General features: G+C 41.1%; 4 protein-coding genes across 4 annotated transcripts; 2 read left to right on the top strand and 2 right to left on the bottom strand.

The window, feature by feature from the left end:
- Positions 1–1,093: 1,093 nt before the first annotated feature.
- On the bottom strand, positions 1,094–1,880 carry BCR41DRAFT_390551 (hypothetical protein; the record flags this gene model as incomplete). Its single annotated transcript, XM_022028239.1, has 4 exons — positions 1,094–1,184; positions 1,267–1,417; positions 1,502–1,600; positions 1,818–1,880. 4 exons carry the CDS (start codon positions 1,878–1,880, stop codon positions 1,108–1,110), a joined length of 390 nt encoding a protein of 129 aa, XP_021875734.1. The 3' UTR covers positions 1,094–1,107.
- Positions 1,881–3,281: 1,401 nt separating this feature from the next.
- Positions 3,282–3,989, bottom strand: BCR41DRAFT_390550 (hypothetical protein; the record flags this gene model as incomplete). The annotated part of the gene is made up of 3 exons (XM_022028238.1): positions 3,282–3,415; positions 3,494–3,600; positions 3,631–3,989. 3 exons carry the CDS (start codon positions 3,987–3,989, stop codon positions 3,282–3,284), a joined length of 600 nt encoding a protein of 199 aa, XP_021875733.1.
- Positions 3,990–4,176: 187 nt separating this feature from the next.
- BCR41DRAFT_401912 (hypothetical protein) lies at positions 4,177–7,148 on the top strand (the record flags this gene model as incomplete). Its single annotated transcript, XM_022029261.1, has 12 exons — positions 4,177–4,263; positions 4,403–4,439; positions 4,581–4,658; positions 4,731–4,843; positions 4,969–5,058; positions 5,159–5,617; positions 5,750–6,066; positions 6,154–6,532; positions 6,624–6,696; positions 6,766–6,821; positions 6,938–6,984; positions 7,076–7,148. 12 exons carry the CDS (start codon positions 4,177–4,179, stop codon positions 7,146–7,148), a joined length of 1,809 nt encoding a protein of 602 aa, XP_021875732.1.
- A 15,026-nt stretch (positions 7,149–22,174) lies between these two features.
- BCR41DRAFT_375570 (hypothetical protein) lies at positions 22,175–23,922 on the top strand (the record flags this gene model as incomplete). Its single annotated transcript, XM_022026968.1, has 3 exons — positions 22,175–22,188; positions 22,538–22,727; positions 23,524–23,922. 3 exons carry the CDS (start codon positions 22,175–22,177, stop codon positions 23,920–23,922), a joined length of 603 nt encoding a protein of 200 aa, XP_021875731.1.
- Between the last annotated feature and the right edge of the window lie 232 nt (positions 23,923–24,154).

Raw genomic sequence — 24,154 nt, 5'->3', positions numbered from 1 at the left:
GAATTTTTTATTTTATTTTTTTTTTTTGGGATAAATAAATGCGTTGGATGTCCTTCCAAAAATGACCAGACCTCAATGCTGAGCTCCTTCAGCCCTTGATACATAGCATTGCCAGATTCTAATCATGGGTTTCCTCAACTCTTGGTGCATAGGAGGAATATATAACAAACATAGCCAGGCCTCATGCATGATAAAATCGATGAGTTTCTTCAAAAGACGCCTATACGCCCTTGCCATATGCCTTCCAATGGTCAAGCCTCAATTATGTGCTCCCTCAACTATCGATACATACATGTGGGTGCTATCACTGATGAAGTTTTAATGTCTGTGGATTTTTTCTTTTCTTAATGCTTTAGTCCATATTGCCATCCTTTTACACTTTTGCCCCAGACAATCCCTCTATTCCTTGCACTTTTACATTTTTACTCAGGTCTTCGCCACAAAGCATCAGACCGAATCGAAAGCTCATCAGACGAGAAATGGAGTTCTGGAGGAGAACTATAGCCCTAACTTCTCAAGTTTCATTCAAATGCCCGCAACCTTTGTATTTTGAGGGCGGGTCCACCTGTCATGATTGCTACTGTTGCACGGAATACAGGTGTAGGCCATGTATTTACAATGCTGCAATCAAATTTTGATGCTGGGAGGGCTGTTTCAAACGAAAGATATTGCAGTAAAATAAAAGAATGCAAGAGCCAGCAGAAAATCCCAAGTTAAATAGAGGCCTTATTGCTTTTTTTACGTCTGCAATGTAATTTATTTAAGCATTGCTTATTTTTATTAGTCTTGGGCGAAGTCATTTCTTTCAGACAACGTGTCACATGGGCAAAATAAAGTAAATTACGTTCTTCTTGGTAAAAGACAGCCATTCTACACTGGATGTCCATCCTCCAATTAAACTACACTCTTGTCACCCACAGATGAGTGAATCCTCAAGCTGTTGCTTATTTATGTTTTGTTTATTTATGTTGCCCTAAGGCTGCCACATAATTTCGCAGTCACCTAATTTTTCTACCTGCTTTAATATATCGAGACGAGGTGTATAGATATATAGAAGGGTAATCAGTAACATTGATTTATTAATGAATAATGTGTTTGAATAATTAATTAGTATGAGCGATGAATCGCAATGTTGGTTCGATTCCTCTCATTACACTTATGGGAACGAAGGAAAGCCGTCAATACTAAAAAAAAAGAGAAATTCGATGCGCCATTTCTATAACCATTAATTAACCATTCCCTGGCAGGAAAAAAAGACACACTTACCTGCCGATAAACGTTGAAAGATGACATGAATTGTTTCCTTAGCTGGTGCTGCGCCAGGGACCTCAGTGATTTCGGTAGTTCCTTTAGTGAGAGGTATTGGAGAATCAATCTTGCCGAGATTGACATAAATGCCCTGATCAGGAATCGTAATCTTATAGAGTAAAAGCTTGCTGGCGTCAACTCTTTGAATGTCATTTGTTTTCTCTTCTTAGATTTCTTTCTTGGGCTCGCCTACAGTATCCTCAACATCCAGCTTGACAGGAAATGCCGAAGAAATGTCCTCAAGAATGCAAAAAAGTTTAATAGTTTGTGTTGTCATTCCGGTACGATTGCACTTTGAAAAAACAATAAATTATTTAAGAGCAAGGACGTAAGTGAGAATGCCAATGTTATTGTGATGAAGGGAAGGTGAGAAAGCTGGGAAGAAAGTGGAAGGAAGAAAGATGGTGGCAAAAAAAGGGCGTACACAACGTATGGGGGTCAATTTAAGCCACAGATTAATTTTTCCCAACCCAGCCAGAAAAATACTCTCTCCCTTGCTCCATCATTACCATTGCCCATTGCTCATTGCCCACATTATCCTCACCCATTACCCAATAATCCTTCGTAATCATTCTTTTAACATTTTCTTTCTCTGTCCCTCCTCCTCAATAATGTAACATTCGCACTACTTGGCCGTTTGATTCAAGGTAATTATACTGATTGTACTCATTTTAATTAATTCATTGACGATTCATTTACTTACTTACGCGTCGGCATCCTTTTTTACTCTCTTCCTGCGCACTAATCTCTTTCTCTCTCCTCCCCCCCACCCCCTTTTTTTTTTTTTTTCTTCATATTTAAAGGTCCTATAAACGCTTTCGTCAGTTAGTAAGTATCGTTTTATTTAATCTCTGGATGTTTGCAGGCCCAGAAACACATCTATCTGTTCTACACTGGTACTTTTTAGCACGCTCTTGTGTCAGCATCGGCAAGAGGTTTCGGAAAGTGGAGTGTGGCAGAGTGGTCAACTGCTTTTTTTTTCTTTTTTTTTTTTTTTTTTTTTTTTTTTTTTGCGTCTCCCTCTTATCAGAATCTATATAACAATGTTCGTGTCCTGGCCAATGGAAGAAAGGTCAAAGATTAAGTCACATTTCAGGTCAAGACTGGCTTCCCTGAGCTGCTTGGCCCTATTGATGGAACCACATTTCCGTTTTATCGGGCACCCTCAAATGACAAAGATAACTGGATCACAAGGCATGGTGATTTTGCTATGGGTGCTACCGCTGCCTGTGACCACCGTGGAGCATTTACGTTTTTCGCGACGGGGTTGGAAGCTGGCATGATCCCTCGGCACACAAGAGTACCCAACTTTATAAAGACAAAGCTAGCTACTTTTCGGGGGATGAGTACATTATCGGAAATGCAGCATATGGCCTTACCCCAACCCTTATTACAGGATTCAGAGGACAGCTCCAAAGAGACGAGAAAAGATTTAACAAAAGGCTCAGTTCAGCTAGGGTTATTATTGAGCATGCAGTAGGGTTACTCAAAGGAAGATGGAAGTCTCTTACCTCTTTGCGATTTAACATAACCGATCGTAAATCCATCGAGCATGTTAATATGCACATTTCAGCATGTGTTGTATTGCACAATATCCTCAAGAAGCCTGAGCTCCTAGATGCACATCAAGAGGAAGCTATTCTATGTGATGTAGTTGGGGGTTGAGGGAAATGAAACAAGTGGAGAGGAGACAAGGCTGATTCATGAAGTGCTGAAGCAAGGGCAAGTTGGTTTCGAGCAAGAGGATTATCAAGGTGAGATTGAGGATTCCTTTGATGATAACGTTGATGATAACGTTGATGACAACTTGACCCCATCCCAGCTCAGAGAAATACTAAAGGAAGGAGCAGCGAAACGACAGTGGTTCATGCAAATAGTATTAAATGAATGAAGCAAGTTATTAAATAATATTTATTGAACATAAGTATGGGGATTGTTTTGGTGACTTGGTTGCCGCCGATCCGGCTTACTCATTAGCCTTTCGCAACAACGTAGCCTTCATCGCCTCGATTTGTAATATTGCTAACTCTGCTTCTGCTTTTGCTTTCTTCGCCTCTGCCTCTGCCTTCTTCGCTTTTGCTGATGCCTTCTTCTCTTATGCTGATGCCTTCATTTCTTTAATATCATTTATCCTTTTCTCTGACTCCAACGCCTGCTCTTTTGCCATTTTCTCCAGATTAATTACTTGCTGCTTCAATTCCAATTTTGTTTTGTTGCTGCTCAGACTTTTCAACCAATTTTTGCATAAATTCAATCATTTCAATCCCATTTCCTCCGCGCTTTTGCTTTTTCCTGATATATTGTTCTCGTTCCACTTGTTACTTATTTGATGCCCATGGCTTTCCCTCGTTGATATACTCGTCATCATCCTTGTCGCTCTCACGATCATCGTCTGTATCGCCCACGGCTACAGTCCTTTTAGAACATAGGTTTGTAGTGAGTTCACAAACCGGAGGAGGATTTAGTTTGATGGATGTCGTGGCTACAGGATAAAGGATATCGTAATAATGGCATATCTTCAGGATTCTCTCTTTTAGCGTTGCTTTTGGTGTATCGCCATTGCCAGTTTGATTGTAAAGTTTGTGGGCGGATTCCCAGCATGATACCATGGTCGTAATTTTGTTTTTTAGTTGTTTATCATCGAGACACAAACCGAACTTGGCCTTGAAACTCTCTAGCATGGTTTTGCGAACTTCTGATTTGTTTTCATTATGTTGGGTCTTACTACCTGGGCCAGATACAGATATAAGACTCCAAGTTTTGGAGTTCGCAAGAAGTGTGCCAATAAATGTTTCCTGATCAACTGTTTAGGAGTGTCTTTGTAGTGGTTTGAAGGTACTGAGAAGGGAGGGGAGGAACTATCAGGAAATGGGGATGGTTGAGAAACTGTTCTTGGATTCTCAGGAGAGGCATCACGACTGCAATCGTCCTTGTCATATCCATGTTCGCTTCTCGGTAATAAGGGTTTTGGACGTTGAGGAACGGTGACTCTTGAATGCTGCAAAGAAAGGCCATTCGATTGTTGCTGACTATTTGTCTGTTTGTTATTTGATTGCTGGCTATTTTGTTCGCCATTTGCTCGCCGTGAGTGTAGATAACTGCCCACTTGTTTCAATTTGAAATATTTTATGGTAAGTCGGAAGTCAAGGAGATCAAAAGTTGTTTACTATTTTAGCTAGGTCGGAGCCTTATATAGGCTCTAACATAGCCGTCACTAATTGCTCTGATCTATGAATAAAAAGGAGAATGCCCCATTTGGGTGCACTCCCTAGCCTCAGGACGTAACAGGATCGCTATTGAATCCTCCGCAAGCAAAGGGCCTGTTCAAACCGGAGCTAGTGGCACCAATGGTAAGACATCATTATGGTAACTATTATTGTTGTTGTTGATGTTATTCATACTTGTATTATCGATAAATATAGGCATAGGCAAGAAAGCTCAAAACACTGACGAGGGGTTTGTGACAGTAGTTGATGAAATACTTCCACCGTCGAAGCGGAAAGCAAGCGAAATTTCAGAAAAAGAAGAGAGTACTGTAAGTTTGAAGTGCGATCTTGTTTCATTTGTGTAGCTCTTAACATGGTAGGAGGTCTGTATACTTTATCGTATATTCTGATACTACACTTTTTGTACCGAACAGCCTCATGTTGATGGCCATAGTATAGTAACGCGCTCTTGTCACGTTTGTTCGATGAAGAGGATCAAGTAGATCAATTTTTCTTCAACAACCCGATTTCAGAATGGACAAACGTACGCGCATTTTGCAGCGATTTATTAAAGAAAAAAGCATCTGACATCAAACAAGGCATATCGGCGATATACAAAAAGTCTAGACGCGATAAGATACAAGGCAGCGGTCGATGGTCAAGTCCGTGAGCATGCTAGTAACATCCTGAGAATACGTGAGTCAAGTTTCCGAACAGATTATTTTTATGAAGACTTACTACATCAAGATGCAGCCAACAAGCGAAGACTTTTGCTTATGGAAGGTGAAGAAGAAGAACCACCGCACCTTGCGTTGCATTTCAATCTTGTGTCAGGTGAATCGGAGGATGAAGACTTTCAACTTGGGGAAAAGGAATTAGAAACAGACTCAGCAGCTACACATGATGAAGAACTAGCTGGAGAAATACCAGAGCCAATTGAGATGGATTCTCTCGTTGGTCCAGGGGAGTTTTCAAGTCAACTATCAACAGAGGGTTGCCTTGTGATTGGTGGCTGTGATATTTCAACTACAGTTATGAGAGATCGAAGAGCCATAATAACGCAGTCAACACGGACTGATGTAGAAGATCTGCTGTTAATATTTGTAAGGCAGCTTTAGAATGTGCATAATACGAACATTGATAGCATCTCTAACACAATCATTTTTGTGGGTAATGATAGGCTGACAAATTTTGTTGTTTCTAGGTTGCTGCTCTTACGCTTGCTTCCTGTCGAGAAGGTTGATGAGGCATTCCCATCTCACAACCCCATCAGCTTACAGCCCGGAGAACTAGACCTTCTTGGACGGCTTGCAGCCTATGCAACAACATACTCGTATAATCAACTCCGAGAATGGTTCGAGCAGGAACCAAGATTAGCATCATCAATCGTATACCGTGCCATATCATCATACTTCTGGAAGGCAGGACTCTGGTTAGACTGCAACTGGTACAGAAAGGGTGCAGGTGATAACGAAGATACGTTTACTAACTGCCTCATCAAGCCATTGTTGACTGGAACATTTGGTGACTTTGCAGGGTGCTCGTTTCGATGGTAAGATATTGATGGGTTCAGTAGTGATAGAGAATGCAATCTGCTATTTTAATATTATATAACTGACATACAATTGTATTTTTCTAGGAGTCGCGATTCACTGCGATCTGGAAGATTTGAGGATCCTGATGCCAGGCTACAATTGCCTGATTATCAAGTGTCGACTGGAGCACACTCAATTGTCTTAGGTGAATTTAAGACAGCGATGGCATCAAAGAAGGTTATGCAGGATGATTATATGAAGTTGGTCTTCATGGGTAAAGAAGCCGTAGACGGCTTGTACAAAGCAGGATTTCTCACACCTGTCATTCTCATACATGGCAGAGGTATGTCAGTGGATGCATACCGTTTGAGCATTCATTCCGAGGCTATTTACCACTTACAGTCGCTAGGAACATTTCGACTTGTTTCAGGACCACTTGAACTCTCGCTGCTTCTTGGTATCGGACCTCTGGTGTCTGCAAGGGTATGCTGATAACCATAATATTAAGGGAAATCAGCGGAAACACGTTATATTAATAGTACTTACTCTGCTCTGTTCCTCGTTGGGATATTAGGCAATTGCACTATCGACATTTGATATGATCAAGCAACGAAGAAGAGCTACCTTGGATAAGAAATGGATAAGAGGTACATTTGACTTCAAAGGCATAACGATATCAGCGACACATTAACAAAGAATGTAGCAATGACACATAGGCAACAAAAATAGCTACTGTGAAGTGTTGAAAATTAGCGAACCAGTTACCACAATTGTTAGTCTCTTGCGTTCATTCTTAATGTAGTGTTGGTCCACATTCAAATCTGAACACAGAGTCAATCCATAGCTCAATAAAAAAATAAACATTAAGCTATGTTTTTATGTTTTCAGAGAGTTGATGATGAGGCAGAGCAGAAGAGCGTTGCAACAGAAATATGGTGCGTGTCAGAACTGATGCAATAAATTGCACTTCCAACATTCATTCCTCAATCTCCTTTTCCTTCCTAATGATCTTCCCTACCATTACAGTTCCTCATTCTCATTTGTCTTCCCTCCACAGACTGTCATCGCCAACGCTACCAGTGGCCTAATTAGGATTTGATTGCGATTTGCTTTCAGCCCATTGCATCTGTTATGGCAATTTATGACTTCCTGTTTTTTTAATTCCTGCTACTTCTCCTGTCCCCTAAATGTTCCCTGCTTTAGTCTTATACGAGCTGGCCGACTCTAGTGCTTTGTCTCATGAAGGCAAAATAAAGGATTTCGAAAATAAAAGCGTTACTAATATATACAACGGATAGTATCTTTGCATAACTTTTATTGACTCGGGTCTTTTTCTCCATTTCAAAAACTACAAACAAAAAATCGACACACAGTAAAACACAGTACCTAATTTTTCTACCTGCTTCAATATATAGCAACTACTGAGTGCTGAAAGTGGTGATACAGTCTACTTGGTCGGTTTGTTCAGATCCCTAGTATTTAGATGTAGCTACTAAAAATTTTTCTATAAATATAACAATCTCTCTCAAGCTATCCTCTCTTATTCAACAAGCACTTTCTTTTTTATGGCGTGATTATAAAGAGGCAATGCTCGCACTTTATTTTATATCCCGAACGACTTCTTGTCTATCCACATTCTTTAATCTATACTCTTTACCCACATGGTTCGCATGAAATGACATGTGCAATACTACATTCCTTGCATACTCTGCATTTGTACCGGTATCCTCCGATCAACTGGCTTGTTTCTGTCAACCTTGTCAATCGTGTTCCTTCGTTCAGCCCTTCTGTCTTTAGAGCTGCCTCTAAATCTACCTTTGTTGGTGGTTCTTGATAATGGCTCACTTGACTGGGCCCATTCTTGGTCTTGGATGCTATAGGTGGCGTCCCTACACTCTTGATCGCCTCATGCACAGCCAAAGAGGAGGACTGCTCGTCTATAGCTCCACGTTGGAATAAAAGCTTCCTGTTGGCTTCACTCAACCCATCTACATCCTGAATACGAGTGTTGTTTGCATTAAGGAACGTTTGTCTGGTGCTCCACTTTAGGTGGTATTGGTATTCCTCATTCTCCTTCACAATCTGCCACATCCGGATAGAACCATCCTGACAGCCTGTAACCAAATAGTGGCCCTCTTCAAAAGCATTCCATACAAGCGTTTTAGCATAACCACCTTCACATGGGATTACAATCAAACACTGGCCTGATTTCGGATCCCACACTCGCACTGTCATGTCCTCACTGCTTGAGGCAATGTATCTTCCATCAGGCGAATAAGCAATATCAGTAATCGTGTCAATATGTCCTTCAAGCACCCATAGTATTGACCCTGTTTCAATATCCCCCACCCTAAACAGCCTTCTCCTATGTCCAACAGCCATCTGTTGACTGCATGGTGAAAATGCTATACAATTTAGCTCATCGTCAAACTGTATTTCGTAACATATCCCACCCGTTCCTGCACTCCATACTTTCCAGTTGCGAGTAAGCTTGTTCCACAACACTATCTTCCGGCTGTCAGGCGTGTATGCGATATAAGAGTAACGGAAATCTCTATCACTCACTTCAACACTCACTTCATGCTGGAGTTCCCATGATTGAGCTTTCCAGACTATGATGTTTCCACCGCTATTGTACGAAGCAATCTGGTCGCCATTAGGTGAGAATACCACAATCGTTAAATATGTTTTGTGGCCATGTAGTGTGCGGATGAGCTCTCCTGTTTGTGTGTTCCATATAGTCACTCTTCCAGAATAATGACCACAGGCAATTTGGTGGCCAATAGGTGAGAAATCAAAGGCCTCGATATCATCAGCACCTTCACCTTGTAGCTCCAAAGTGTGAACGAGTACGTCTGTTCGGACATCCCAAAGATAGATGCATGAAGCTCCACGGCGAGAGGCAAGCAACCGGCCATCAGGTGAATACTTGATATCTTTTATATCTTTATCGGGGTATTGCAAAGTGTAGATGGACTGTCCTGTCCTTGCATCCCACATACGCACTGTTCCATCCCGACTGCGTGAAATTATTTGCTGCCCATCCGGCGAGCTCATTATGCCAAGGATTCCTGCTGAATAGCTATGTAAGTCGTGACTGGATTGTTGTGGTCGAGTATCCCATAGACGTACCGTTTCGTCTTTACTGAAGGACGCAATCTGGTGGTTGTTTGGTGAATATGCCAAGCACCTTATCCGATCCGAGTGACCGTAGAAGGTATTCATGAGTTGCCCTGATCTCGCATCCAAAAGCCATATTGTGTTGCTCTGATCGCAAGCAGCTATCGTTTCTCCGTTTGGTGAATACTTTAGACCATTGATACAATTAAATTCCTTATCAAAAGTATGAATGACTTGCCCTGTTTGCATATCCCACTGATATATCACCGTCTGGGTGAACGAGGCAGCAAACTTCCCATTAGGTGAATACTGTATCCCATCGACATCATCATCATGTTCCAAATAAAACTTCTTTTGACCTGATCCAACATCCCACACATGCAGGCAGGTATCATAAGAACAACGAGTTATGATTTCCTGACCATTAGGTGAATACTCAATTTGCTCAATCCAATTCTCATGGTCCATCAGCAACATCGACTGTTGCCCCGATGTCGCATCCCACAGCCGCAATTTCTTGTCTTCACCGCCAGTTGCAATCTGCTTTCCATCAGGTGAATAGGCCACACTCCATATGGGGCCACTATGGCCCTCTAACATATATATGAGATCGCCTGTTTGGGTGTCCCACACTCGCACTGAGCCATCATCGCTAGCTGAGGCAAGATCGTTCCCGCTTGGCGAGTACGCTACACAGCGGACAGCCTTTGTATGGCCCACCAATCTGTGAACCAATGCTCCCGATCCTACATCCCAAATTAGAACTACGCTTTCCTTATAGTCCCAGGAGGCAATATATCTGCTGTCTGGTGAGTATAAAGGCCGGTCGGGATCTACATCGTCTTCTAAAGCCAAGAGTTTCTCCCATGTTGATGTGTCATACACGATGATCGATTTGCTATATGATCCGTTTCTGATAACTGCAGCGAGTGTCTTGCCATCAGGTGAATATGCCCCACCCAATACATCGCCACTGGCTTCAAGAAGTGGCCATTCGCCAAACTGTATCCCTGCCATCTTTGCTCCACTCAGGTTTGCTGAACGAAGCCAACATTTCCGTAAGTTAACCTTCCTCAGATCTGCTCCTTGCAGCTGTGTATACTCAAAAATACCATGACTGAGGTTGGCTCCTGGAATCTGGATGCCTCGCAGGTCTGCTCCGATGAATGACTCGCCTGATCGGATCAAGATAGTCATCGCATTCGCTGCTGCTATCCGCCATTTGTTATCACTCTTCGAGAGTTCTACATATCCATACAGCTGCTGTTTGAATACCGGCTCAAGACGGACACGATCCTCCAGGAACTGAAGAATAGATGGCTCATCTACAAAACTCCTCCATACTAAAGGTGATGCCTCATCAGGTGTGGCCACTTCCACTTCCTGCTCGCTCTCGTTGATATCCATGCCTTCGAAACTGAATATCGAACTAATACTCTGTCGACGAGACGGTGGTGTAGTCGCCTTTGCTTCTCCATCATTTGCAGACGTACTCACCATCGGTTGTGGCTCAAATATCGATCGTACTAGACAGTACTCTAGAATAGATCGATGGAGAAACCGATATTGATTGCCTGTGCGAGTGAGTGGTGATGCCTCACGTAATAGGTTCCTTCTATTCTCTTTGCTGAGGTACGCTTCTTTCCATGTGCCTTTATCCTTGGATGGCGAATATTCCATCACTGGATTGCCATCTTGATGCTTGTAGATCGCTACGGCTAGTTCCTTCAGGTACTTGATCCCATTTTCTGCAAACCCTTCATCTGTCAACACTCTGAACATCCTCCTATCTTCTGGTCTTAATGTCTCGCTTAGTCGCTTCTTGCCTCGCTCCAGCCACTGCTCAACAAACTGGTCATGCAATGTAACACGCTTGATCTTGCTATTGATGACCTCAAGACTTGGATCCACCATCCGTGGGAGTACTTCTAGTGACATCGACAATATGAATGGGTTCTTCACAAGCTCTTGTAGGCTAGGGACCATCTTGAGTGCACCCTTATAGTCCTCCACACTCCACAGCAGATCCATAGAGTTGACATACTGTTCGATATAGTCTTCAATCTGTGCCTCTGAGAATGGCACAATCACTGCCTCTTGGAACAATCCACTATCTGCTTGGTGATTACGGTCCATAGGTTGGAATCGATCTCGATAGTCCGATCCAAGATACTCACTGCGACAGCTGATCACCATCTGACATTCCCATTCTCCAGGCTTATTCAGTTGGTTGGATGCATACAGGTTGTTGGTCTGCATGCTCTCATCATATCCATCACAGATCAACACGAATGACCGACTCATCTTCAGTTCCTTAATCTCTGAGTCTGTGAAACTGTAGTCTCGCAGTTGCTTTGCAACCAGATCCTTCTCTGGCTTGTCGATGGCTGGAAGGTTGATGAACAGTGGAATCCGACCATGTCTCTCTTGATATGTCTCCCAAAGCATACGCTCTAGAGTGCGGTTGAATGTGGATTTGCCTGCTCCTGAATCTCCTTGCACAAGCATCACTTTCTGCTTGCTGTCTAGGAACTCTTTCACTTTGTCCATCAACAAGAACCGTCGTCATCGCTCGCTTGAGGACTTGCTTTGGCATACTGCTGGACATAGAACCCTTGACTATTTCCAATATCTATCCGTCGCCTCTTTAGTTGACGTAGACTATCCTCAACACCTGGCTTCTTCTGTACACGATCAAGTAGGTGTGAAGATTTAGGTCGAGAGAGTCTAGAAATAGAGGAGAACTGGACCAATGGCTCTTGAAGAGAGGTCCTGTATAGCTCCTGTTTTTGGTCACCTCCATCCACCTTGAGATCATTCAAAAGAGTGTTTGCAGCTAAAATAAATGTGAACAGAAAGAAGGAGCGAAAACATGTATAGAGTACATGAGTTAGTATATAATGTTTAGCCTCATTGTCACCAAACATTATCCATACAAGAATGGAATACATGCTTGGAAACCATCTGGTGGTAACGAGGATAGTTGTCTAAGGATATTTATGATCCATTGCTTAATGCGTATATGCTGTCCCCACTCCTTGTCATTCCTGTATATCTCTCCTAAGAATGTGACGGCATCCTGCCGAATATCCATGCTCCACTTTGTATCTGCTGCAACCTGTCCCAACATCTGACAGAGTCCCCATTGGAATGCTACTTCATTTCGACAGGATACTCCACACACAAGAGTTTTGAACTTGGTCAGCTCGCCTCTCTGCAGTAGTCCATCAGCTACTCGAAGTGCTGGATACCATCCTGACTTGCGACTGAAGCTGAGTCCTTCTTCCATACACTCTCTGAACGCCACTCCACTCTCATAGAGTGATGTTGTTCCCTTGTACACCTCTAGACTCTTGTCCATGATATCTGTCACAGATGGAAGTCCCTTTTCTTATCTCATCCATAAAGGCATTCATATCCATGTCTTTGACTGCACTCACTACTCCAAACACTCCTCGGAGTACTGCTGATGTCCGTCGGAGAATGCCTTGCACTGTCGATTCGTCGTCTGGAATGTGCAATAGTGCTTGGAAAGCATAAGCTGACTGATAGACTAGATGAGGGTCTGAACTCTCTTTCAATCCTTTGAGGTATACTGCAAGTGGCTCATGGAGTTGTTCTCGCTTCAGACCCTTGACTTGGTTATTGACCATGGCATCGAGGACATGTGAGACTGTAGATGAGAGGCGATATAGATGATCTCTAGATTGAGTATGTGTGCTTTGCAAGCGAGAATTGAGAGTATTGAGGATTGTGACAAGGTCATCCGAGTCGAGATATCCAAGAGGAGCATGTTGCATCAACTGAGCCAGTCCTTCCAGTAAATGAATCCCCAGCATGATGTTATGGCTGATGTCATTGATCAAAGCCGCAAGTAGTGCTCTGAACTGTGTTTGGTCAAGACCTGGTGCCAGAGCCACAACCTCAGCAACAGTAGCTTCGGTCTTAATCTCATCCTTGATAAACAGTTCAACCACATCCGATCCCAGCTTACGCAATCGACCATGTTCATCCTGATTGCTTGATATGGCCTGATACCACTCTTTCTCAAGCCTATTAAGATCGTTTGTTTGGATAGGAGCCATAAGAAGCAGACTGAGACAATATGCAAGCTGGTAAATATCATCTAGACTTGCATCGGCATCTGGTAAGTTGTACTTGATGACTGTTGGAGATTCATTGTGGTTGAATATGTCCTTTGATATAGTTGCAATGGCCTGTACTGGTGCGAATTGCACTGTTTCCATCATCTTGCTCAATTTGCTACTGCTGGGTCCGTTGACTTGTTGGTTAGCAGTGACATTGCTGTTATTGTTATTGTTGTTGTTGTCGTTGCTCCCTTGGATGTATCCCCATTTCTCTGCTTTCTTGTCTCGTCTCTGTGCATCAGCTGAGTGACCCAATTGCTCAAACAAGCGAGCAAGTTGATAGTAGGCTGAGCCAATACTTTGGTGCAATACCATGTCTTCATTAGAACCTGAAGAGGTCGAAGAGGCTGAAGTCATTGAAGCAAAGGACTTTTTCCAAGGCTTCTGAATACGAGACAGTACAGAGTCAGCATCGAGGCATAGCTCCGTCACTAGGATGCGATCGTCGTCTATGGTGCGAGTGCCTTGCATGTACAAGTCAAAGAGTCTCAGAACCTGTGCTGGCGAGAGTGCACTGCGTGAGGGAGAATTGGTGTTGCCAAACATGGTCTATTGCTTTCGTCTTTGCTCGTAGATGGTATTCCTACCCACACCACTAAGAGAAGAATGGTTGTCAAAAGACAGTTTGTCAGTGGTGAGTCTGAAAAAAGGTTTTCTTGCGTGCTCCAGTCATGTTTGTCTGTCTCTTACATGCATGTATGCTTTAAGGATTCGAGATTCGAACTAATAAAAAAGAAAGGCGATTGGAATCGTCTAATGTACTGAAGGATGAAGAATAAAAAGATGAAAGATGAAAGACAAATGGCGAAGGCTGATGAAAGATTAGACGCATGCATCTCCCTGTCTTTGTACAACTGTTGCTTTGGTAATTACTCATTCAGCTACTTTTTTCTTTACAATGTGCGTTGACTAAAGGTCAGTTGGTTTTTATCGTTTCTGCTCGACTGATCTGTTTTTTTGGTACCTGAAGGAAAGGAAGGAAGTGAATGAGGATGGATCCGTGAGATCATGCTTTGAATGGATGGGCTGTGTAGGCACATTCACATGCATGGGAAAGATTAAATAGTTTCCACCTGTGACAAGTGGAGTAGAACACAGCTTCGCCAAGCACAAAGTGATGGTTGATGCCATCACTAACCTGACCATGTCCTAGCTTGTGCTTTTGCAAGACAACAAAAGAAAATAATAAAGCAAGCTTGACGAACAAATGCCTGGTAGAGCCCTCAGTGTTGGTAAAAAAAGCCAGGTGTATGTGATGACTGTAACATTGTGTTTGTACTTGAGCTATGGTTCTCATTCATCTTTGTCCCCGTCCCTGTCGTAACACTTTATACTACACGGGACGCAACTCTCTCACTCCTTGATTGGTGATCTTTCCGGCCTCACAGATTGGTAACGATTCCTACTCATTATTGCCCAGCATTTGGAAGGAGGAGTTCTCTTTCTCATTCTTTTCTTTTCTTTTCTTTTCTAATGTGTAAGCTGATATCAGGAAAGGAAAAACCATTCCGTATGGGCATGTTGAGTAATGCTGTCGCTTTTTTTTTTTTTTTTACCGCCAAATGAATTTGTGCAGGCCAATAGGCGTGTACAGACATTAGAGCAAAGCGTATGATGACACTTGGTACTCTCTCACTTCTCAGTCTTAAAAAGAGTCTCGAATAATAGGCACGAAGACTTGGTCACAGACTCTTAGCAGAATGAACCCTCTTTTTCATTAGGATAGTAGTAATGGTGAAGTATACGAAACGATTCTAATATGGGTCAAGAGTATGCTATGCTATGCTATGCTATTCACTTGATTGCCAAGTGGTCAGATAAACCAGCATTTGCCATCACCACTTACCATCATTGAAGTATAGCAGCAGCAGCTCCGGAACAAAGAAATGGTTCGTAGTCCAGTTTCTTCGTAATACATAACCATTTATTTGGTCTTCTTCTTCAGAGGCCATTCTGAGCTGGCCTCTGCAAACTATACATTGAGTAAATGGCGCTTACTAAGGATAATTCTTCAAAGCAGGTCATATCCAGTTATACAGTATAGACCTGATTGAAGTCTGAGGGTTTAGCTTCAGAATATTAACCAACCATTCAAAAAGCAACGAAGCTCATTAAACAGTCAACAGCTACAAAAAAAAGGACTATACATGTAACTTGTTTTGATACGTTAGATGTAGTTTATCGAGTACAGGTTTAGCATACCGATGTCTGGATCATCATTTCAAGAAGTCTTCTTTGACTGTAAGCAGCCAGGTATGCAATGGTGTACATGGTTTATAGTCCAATGAAAACTAGAAAAGAGAGTATAGTTTACAAAAGTTGAGATAATAAATAAACAGGCAACTTTATTTAAGCACGAGCCACACTTGGCTGTGCTAACCAAACGCACTCTGGTCTACGAAGGATGACCTATTCACATTGTCATAGGTACCATGGACATCTGTCCCATCCACACCACTCTTTTGGCTCGAGAAGTAGATGTAGATTAGGTTTGCAGGATAGAGAGATCTTTTTATAGTTTATTTCTCAATGAAGAAAGGTAATACATACGGACATGGCACCTATAACAATGTTAATAGGTCGTCCTTCACCGTAGATCATTCAGTAGACCATTACTCTCTCTATCGTTAACTTCTCGCAAACGTATTGATGTTGCATAAATACATCGGTGCAGCTTCCATGGCGCTGCCAAGTAGTATAAATAGCCAACACCATCATAGCAACTTCGAGCAGACGTTAGAGAATAAATGATTACAGGACCCAAGACTGAGCTTCATTTGTTACTACAGTACCCAAACTGCATGAGGTGAGTGCTGGCATTCTGATCTTCACTCTCTTTGGAAATAAGAAAAAATAATAATAACGAGGACTAGGAAGTTTAAAAGATAAAAAATGCAAAGATAATGGATCCCAGTTTCTGTTGCATTCAGATAGAGGTTGCAGATTAGGAAGATAGTAAACATTGTTTAATTACACAGCGTTCTCGAATAATATGAAGAGAAAAGCATATTATCCGAGGGAGCCGACCTATAATGTGTCACTTCTTTTCTTTATTAATTCGCCGAAAATCCATAGTCACTAAATAAAAATAAACAAATTTTTTTTTTTTTTTTTTTTTTTTTGCTACAAACTATGGTGCCACAAAGATTGATCAGCATAGTTAGAGATCCCTCTCAATGCTACGCCTCATGGCATGTAGCCTGTGCAGCAGCGACGGACATGGCAAAAGACTATACCCTCAGAACGTAAGGAATGTGGTAAGGCCTTTTTATTTTTTTATTTTTATGTTTTTGAAATGTAGAAACATTAATGATATTTTCTCAACTTGATAGAGATAGAACGAGTTTTGCCAATCGCATCGTTCCTCCTTCCATCCATGTCTGAGTGTGGGTGCAGTCGTCCAGGCCATGTGCGCAGCTCATACCCAAATAATGAAGGGTAAGTGATTTCGGTATTTAACAATCGTAGGGAACTTTTTTCTTTTCTTTTTTTTTTTTTTTTTTTTTTTTTTTTTTTGACATGGTAGTGGTTGGCGCATGCTGAACTTAAGTTTATATACCTTCTATGCTTGAATAGCGCTACCAGCAACCATGTGCAGAATGTTGGGTCAATTTGAAGGCAAAGATTCCCTATTTAATATCCAAATGATTTTCATTATTTTGGATATTCTTTTTTTAACCCATCACTATTACTTATCTGCAGGGCAAGCACCGTCCACTAGCCTCCTACAGTGTATAAATGCAGTATCTGCAGTTGCCTAAGGATGGTCGTAGACCGTGCCCAAGTAATAAAGGGTGAGTTTGATTTTTAACGGTTGGATTTTTTTCGTCCCATCAGTGGACCACTAAGTTTTTTCCTTTTTACTGCGTTGTTAGTAACTCAGTGCAAAATGGCGCTAGGCCTGTCTGCACACGAAGTATTGTTTTTGAAGATGATGAGGACGAAATGAAAGACCCATACAAAGACAAAGGTGTGCTACTTTTTGTTCGGTTTTTTATTGGCTTATTATACTATACATTATCTGTCTTTAATCTTACACTATTACCATTTACCATTGACCTTCAGAGTACACGAACGTAAAGGTGATCCTTCTGTTGAGGATGATCCTTCTACTGAAGATAACTCCTTTGCCGAAGACAACTTTCTACCACCCGCTAGAATAAGGTTCCAGCAAGATTTCGTTTCGGGCCCCCATACTATGCATCAGTGCTCCTATTCGAACTGAAATTTTGTCAATTATGATGTTTCAGATTAAAAAAATAAATATCAATTGACAAAATTTCAGGTGGAATAGGAGCACTGCTATGCATTATAGGTACCGCTTAGAGCCGATGGTCAGTTGCCCTTATTGCGGTGCTTTCATGTTTATTGAAGAATGTGTGTGCAACGCAGTAGTAAAAGCCGACCAGAATTTCCTCTGTGCTGTGGGAGAGACCAAGTGAATATCCCTCCGCTCGACCCTGATTTAACTTCTTGATGGCCAGAGCGGCAAGGAAAGTTATTCCGTAAACACATACATATAAAAAGTATAAAAAATGGCCTAGGCCAGGTCAAACCTCTGAAAGGCCTCATGGTGGCAGCTATGACGGAGGTAGCAATGACAGTCAACTAGAGGTGGACAAATGAGAATGAGAAACCGTTATGGTAAGGAGAATGAGGAATGGATGTTAAAAAATGCAATTTATAGCATTAGTTTTGGCACGCACCATATTTTTGCCTTCAAAGCCTTCGGTATCTTATTTTCGCGAGTCAGTTTGCCCTGCAGCAGTGATTTGGCCGCCTATGATGAAGCCTTTCCAATGACACCACCGAATCCTTTGTTTGGATTGAAATATTTCTTTACTGTCCGTTTGAAAACAATCGCCTCGAAAAACTTAGCATTTTCTTTGCATCAACGCTGCAGTCCCCTTCTTTCCTTGCGTTGTAGAACACCTATTATATAAGCTACATTTATCTCTTTTGTATTGAATGTCCTTAAACAAAGAAACAAAAAAAAAAAAAAATTACCTGCCAAGGTCTCAAGTACGTCCTGTACTGTATCAATGTCTTTGAGGGACTCTTGTTGGCCATGAGAAATTCAAGGAGATTGTTGACAGATTTTTCTGTGTTCTGCCATTTCCTCAGACGAATAAGATGGCTGAGGATAGCTGAAAGCAGTGCTCCTATTCGATTCGAACGGATCGAATTCGAATAGCTTCGAATAAGCCATATCCTGGTTCGATTCGAATGGTTCGAATGGTTCGAATACGACCACTGGTTACGCGTAGCGAAAGTATGGTCCTTGTATTTTACACCCAATCAAAAAAAAAAAAAAAAAAAAAAAAAAGTTTAAAATTATCATTTACTATTGTGCCTGCACCATATAGACCGTATACGATGATTTAAATTACCACTCACGTGGGGCAGACGATATCTTACAGTACATAAGATATCGTCTGTCCAGAAATAAAGAACCCTCTCTTTGTCCTATTGAACTTTAATTCCATATTACAAAGTAAGTTATATCAATTAGGTTAAAACATTGCAGTGCCAATCGTTCGAATAGCATTCGAATTTTGATATCTATTCGAATGGTTCGAATAGGAGCACTGGCTGAAGAGCTAGTTGTTGCTGCGCCGATCATCGTGTCTTGGGAATAGGCGCGCTTATGAGGGTTTTTCCCCGGTGACATCATGGACGTCCACAGAACAGGCCCTTTTTTTCCCTCGCAGGTCTCTCCTTTTTTCTCTTTCGTCTCTGGCTTTCTTGGCCTTTCGTGCATAGCCACATCTTCTTTCTTTCCCTTACTTCACGCTTAATTCAAAGGCGGTACTGCTTGGACCTGCGTTTTTTGATGAAGAGGCAGCATCGCCAGAAGATGAAGAAGCAATAGCATTTCCGTGGGGCATGCTGATAGGCTGCTTTATATTATTGAGGGGATTGCGTAGATATTTGTTAGTACGAGTAAGTGTTGCAAGTAGTGGTTATCGCCATATATGGATGTAAAAAAAAAAGTAAAAGGGAAATATGGGTTGCATAGCTTTATACTTTTAATGTAGTTTATCAAGCCAAAGATCAAGAATACTCTCCATATATTTCAATTGTTCAATCGCTATCATGGTGGCCTTGATTGCAAGCTTCCCTCAAGCGTTGAGCACGCTATTGAATATGAAATGAGAAATGAGAGGAATGGGGAATGAGGAATGAGGGAATGAGGGAATGAGTAACTTTAGTTTTTTTTTTTTTTTTTTTTTTTTTTTTCAAATGCAGTGAAATAACAATGTGCCTGAATTCAGTTGGTCTGCATCACGTCTCAATGTCCAAACGTAAAACCTCTGAAAATTCTGATTTGACTGTGTACAGTCCGCTTGTCAAAGGATTTTGTGGTGAACTTTTCAAATATTTCAAAACTCGCTCATGAATATCCTCCCCTTAATAACATCTCAAGTCCTCTTTAAGGGGAGCAGTTTTCCTCTCTTTTCACGAAATATAAGAAAAGTCCATTCTTGTTTAATTCTTGAATTGATTTTTAAATAATAAAACAGAGCCCTACTGTGGGTCTTATGGTTCCTTACTGAGTTTTCACACAACTGGTTCAGTATAAAAGGCCCAACAACGTATCAATCTGCATTTTAGTCAATTATCCATCGAGCCAGGACCATATTTGTGCTATCTTCTTTTATTGCCTAATTTAGCGAACTTTTCAGAAAACTACCCTTAAATAAAAGAAATAAACTATATAAATCTGCTCTGCTACCAAGTTGGATCTGCATCTTCTTGATAGTGAGCCAGGAAAAAATAGTCAAACTAAAGACAAAGGGTAGGTATAGGGTGGGACATATATGGTCCTGGCTCTCGGATAATAAGCTTAAGTCGTTGTGTTATTCGACTTGGCCAGCTATAAACACCCTTAACCTCCATTATAGCCTATAGTGCGTGCCAAATCTGAGGCAATAAATTGCATTTTTCAACATTCATTCCTCATTCTCCTTCTTCTTCTTTATGATCTTCCCTGCCACCATCGTTTCTCATTCTCATTTGTCTCACCTCCATGGACTCTCATCGTCATCGCCATCAGTGGCCTAATTAGCATTTAATTGCAATTTGCTTTCAGCATCTCATTGCATCTATTATGGCAATTAACAACTTCTTGTTTTTATTTATTCCTGTTACTTCTCCTTTCCCCTAACGATGTTCCCTCCTTTAGCCTTATATAACTCCCTCATCCTCTTCGGCATACTGCAGTATAGTTAGTGTAAGAATTCAGGAGGGATATGTGTCCATACGTCTTGGACTCTCTCCCAGAGATCCTCCATATTCTTTGCCTTGTCTAGATAATGATCCAACTGCACCTTCATGTATGCCCATATGTTTTATATTGGGTTGATGTCAGGAGAGTTTGCTGGCCATTTCATGAGAGGTATCTTAGACTTTTGGATATTGGTCATTGCTATTCTTCCGGTATGAATCCTAGCATTGTCCTGCTGAAATATAAATTTGTCCCTATCCATCAAGTAGTAATCCCTGGACTTAAAGATATAATCCTTGAGAACGTCGACGTAGGTTACCGAATCCACCTTGTCTTGGAGCCAGCAGCCATCGCCTGGTCCGTAGTAAGTTATACAACCCCAGAACATCATTTTCCCTCCGCCACCTTGCCTTGTCTTTTTGATATGATGTGCTCGTAGAGTTTTATCCCATCGATGCTTGTAGTAGTACTTTCTTCCGCAGGACCCAACTCTGCTAAAGATGGTCTCATCTCAGAACATCACATTCTTCCAGTCTTCTAGAGTCCAGTCCAAGTGATCCTTTGCAAAATTATATCGAGCATAGATTTGCTTCTTCGTCAGATCAGGCTGCTTCTGTTTTACATATGCCCCCATGTCATCCTGGATAAGGAACCTCCTGCTGCTCGATTTACTAACCTGCACTCCTTCCCTCAATTGAACAAGTTGTTGGCCATCTTTTAGGGTCTCCAATACACCCATGTCAAAAAATCTTGATAAAAGCTGTTTCGTTTTCTTAGTGACTTTGCAGGGTCGGCCCCCTCTCAGCACTGGAATACTTTCTTTGCCTCTTTTTCTAATCCTTTGAGCTGAGGTAACAGATATCCCTAAACTCTTTGGCACTTCTCTGCAAGACTTTTCCTGATGAAGTAGAGCAGTTGCATTTTGGATAGTTGATTTGGATAGTGATTTCATGTTATGATAAAGATATGGCAGATATGTAGAGTGTCGCTTGGTGTATCAGTGGTGATGGTGCTATAAAGAAAGAATAAAGAATAAGAAAGAAGTAAGGGATGGACAAACCTGACATGTACTTTTTACCAAAACTGATGCAATGAGACATGACTATACAAATGGCGATTATTTCCTAATTGCATCATTGATGAGAACAGCGATGACAGTCCACGGAGGTGAGACAAATGAGAATGAGAAGTGGGGATGGTAGGGAAGATCATTAGAAAGGAAAAGGAGAATGAGGAATGAATGTTAAAAAATGCAAATTATTGCATCAGTTTTGGCACGCACCATAGTTGTGTGAAAACTCAGTAGCTCTTTTTTGTTATTTTTTTTATTTAAAAAGAGTGTACAGATTTTAGTATTTCAGGACTAGTAAAGTTGGAAAAATTTATTGATTTTAGTACTCCTGCTTGCTAATGTTGGAGAATTTAGTACTTCAGTGCGTGGCTGATTTTTTTGTCACTCTTTAGATGCATGTCACGGAAAAGATGTCTGGCAAACGATCTACAAATCCCTTTCCACAATTGCAAAGTGTCCACAAAACCTGTTGTCGAATTCTTCACACATAAACAAATTGTGCTTTTTTCACAAACTAACTGAGGACGGTATTAACCGAACTATTTATACTTGCTGTTATGATCAGAACCAGGTAAACGTCCGAACAGACCTATAGAAATACAGTCCAAAAACGAAGCATCTATGCCAGAAACACAAATAATCAGAGGGTCAAGTCTGTCGCACTTTTTGGCTAGACTTCTTCAAATATTAATGGTTTACTTAACAAAATTCTTATAATTGAGAAGGACTAACCAAAAAGTGCGACAAGCTTGACCCTCTGCAAATACTACAAAAAACCGTTTTTCTCTCCTGGTCTACAATTAGAAACTAAGTTTGCCGCACAAAATTAATGTAAAAAAATGGACTTACAAGACTTCGACAGCTAGATTATCGCAAATACATAGTAAAATAGCCTATTGCTGGATGTATATCGATTATAGAAAAATGGATGAGGTATCGGGGGATATAAGGCTTTGGTACTTACAAAGCAAGGATGTTTTGATCTTAATCCTTAAAGTATTTCTGGAATTATTGCCGTTTAAAGGTTATAAAATGGTCGAAATGAGGTTCAATGTCAAGCCAAAGTGTCTGCCTTTCCCTCAAAAATACGTCAAAGCGCTCTTCCACACAGTATATGATTGATACGTTACATAGCTTTGTATAGAGTCTTAGTTTTCCAAAATCCAAGCATTTTCCATAGACTTTACTTATAGCTGAAGAGAGAAATACGTATATCATTTTTTAGTGATTTTCCGGTTTTATTCATTAAGGAACTTCGGATTCCTTTTATAAGAACACGTATTGTCCCTTAGTACATTATATTATGCACTACATATTCTTACTTTTTGGAAAGTTTGGTCAGTTTTGGAGATATTCTGATGGTTCTACAATATTTTGTCTAAAAGCTAGACAATTTCCGTAGAGACCTTGACTTCAATATGCCCTAGTTCTTAAACTTTTGAATATAAACATTTTCAATTTTTACCCAAAAATACAATTTCCTGTTTTGAAAGATATATTTTCGGTTGCTTTATCGACTTTAGAAGTTTTAGCACGTTTGGAGCCGAAATGAGGGACTTTACTATAGAGTATCTGGTTTTCTATGGATCCTGAGAATGTGGATATGCGTATATGAAGTACCAGACACTTTGGGAGATGAATCCCGTAAATGCATATTAGTATTATTTCCATCCCCGCCCCGAGCGCCCATTTTTTTTTTGAGAGCACATGGAAGTGATACTAGACATTCATAAACAAAGATGCAGGTGATACTAACACAAGAGTTGACATGCACTGATACTAACACAAGAATTGACATTCACAAACAAACATGCACTGATACTAACTTAAAAACTGGCCCGCACAAATCCTATGTAGAGTGATACTAAAATCTTGATTTCATGATACTAAATTATGGCCCGCACAGGGCCATGGAAGTTTCAAGGGAGATTCAAGTGAGAGCCAAGAAAGCTGCAGGGAAGATTCAAGTGAGAGTGAAGAAAGCTCCAGTGAAGATTCTAAGCAACCACGGCAATCACGACAAAATTATCCATTCAGTATCTCCACCAACGTTGTTTCCAATAAGGGAAAGTTGCCAACATGTGAAGGCTGCAATAGCCAGTTGGAAAGAGAAGCTAAGAGATTATTAGTCAAGGTCCCAAGCAACGTCAAGAAAGGGTGGAGTGTTACAAGGTCTTATCACTTTCTCCGGGCCTGCCTCACTAAGCTACCTCAAGAGCAGTACGACGAGGCCATGCGACAACTGCGAGTACGAACAACACGAGCACGGCATCTGCAGAGACAAGAGTTAATTGGAAGACAATAGCGTTACTAGTGATCTTAAATTTCTGTTTTCATGATACCAAGTTATGTTCTCTTTACATGGAGTTTGTGCGGGCCAGCTTAAGCGATAGTATCATTGCATGTTTATTTGTGAATGTCAATTCTTGTGTTAGTATCAGTGCATGTTTGTTTGTGTCTCTCCAGCCAATGGTCTTTCAGCTATTTTATGTACAATACTAATTTTCTGTCATTTTAGTATGCAGTATCAGTATGCG

The sequence above is a fragment of the Lobosporangium transversale genome, assembly GCF_002105155.1.
Source record: "Lobosporangium transversale strain NRRL 3116 chromosome Unknown BCR41scaffold_71, whole genome shotgun sequence".
Taxonomy (NCBI): domain Eukaryota; kingdom Fungi; phylum Mortierellomycota; class Mortierellomycetes; order Mortierellales; family Mortierellaceae; genus Lobosporangium; species Lobosporangium transversale.
The sequence above is the reverse complement of the archived record's forward strand: the minus strand, read 5'-3'. Positions and strand labels throughout refer to the sequence as shown.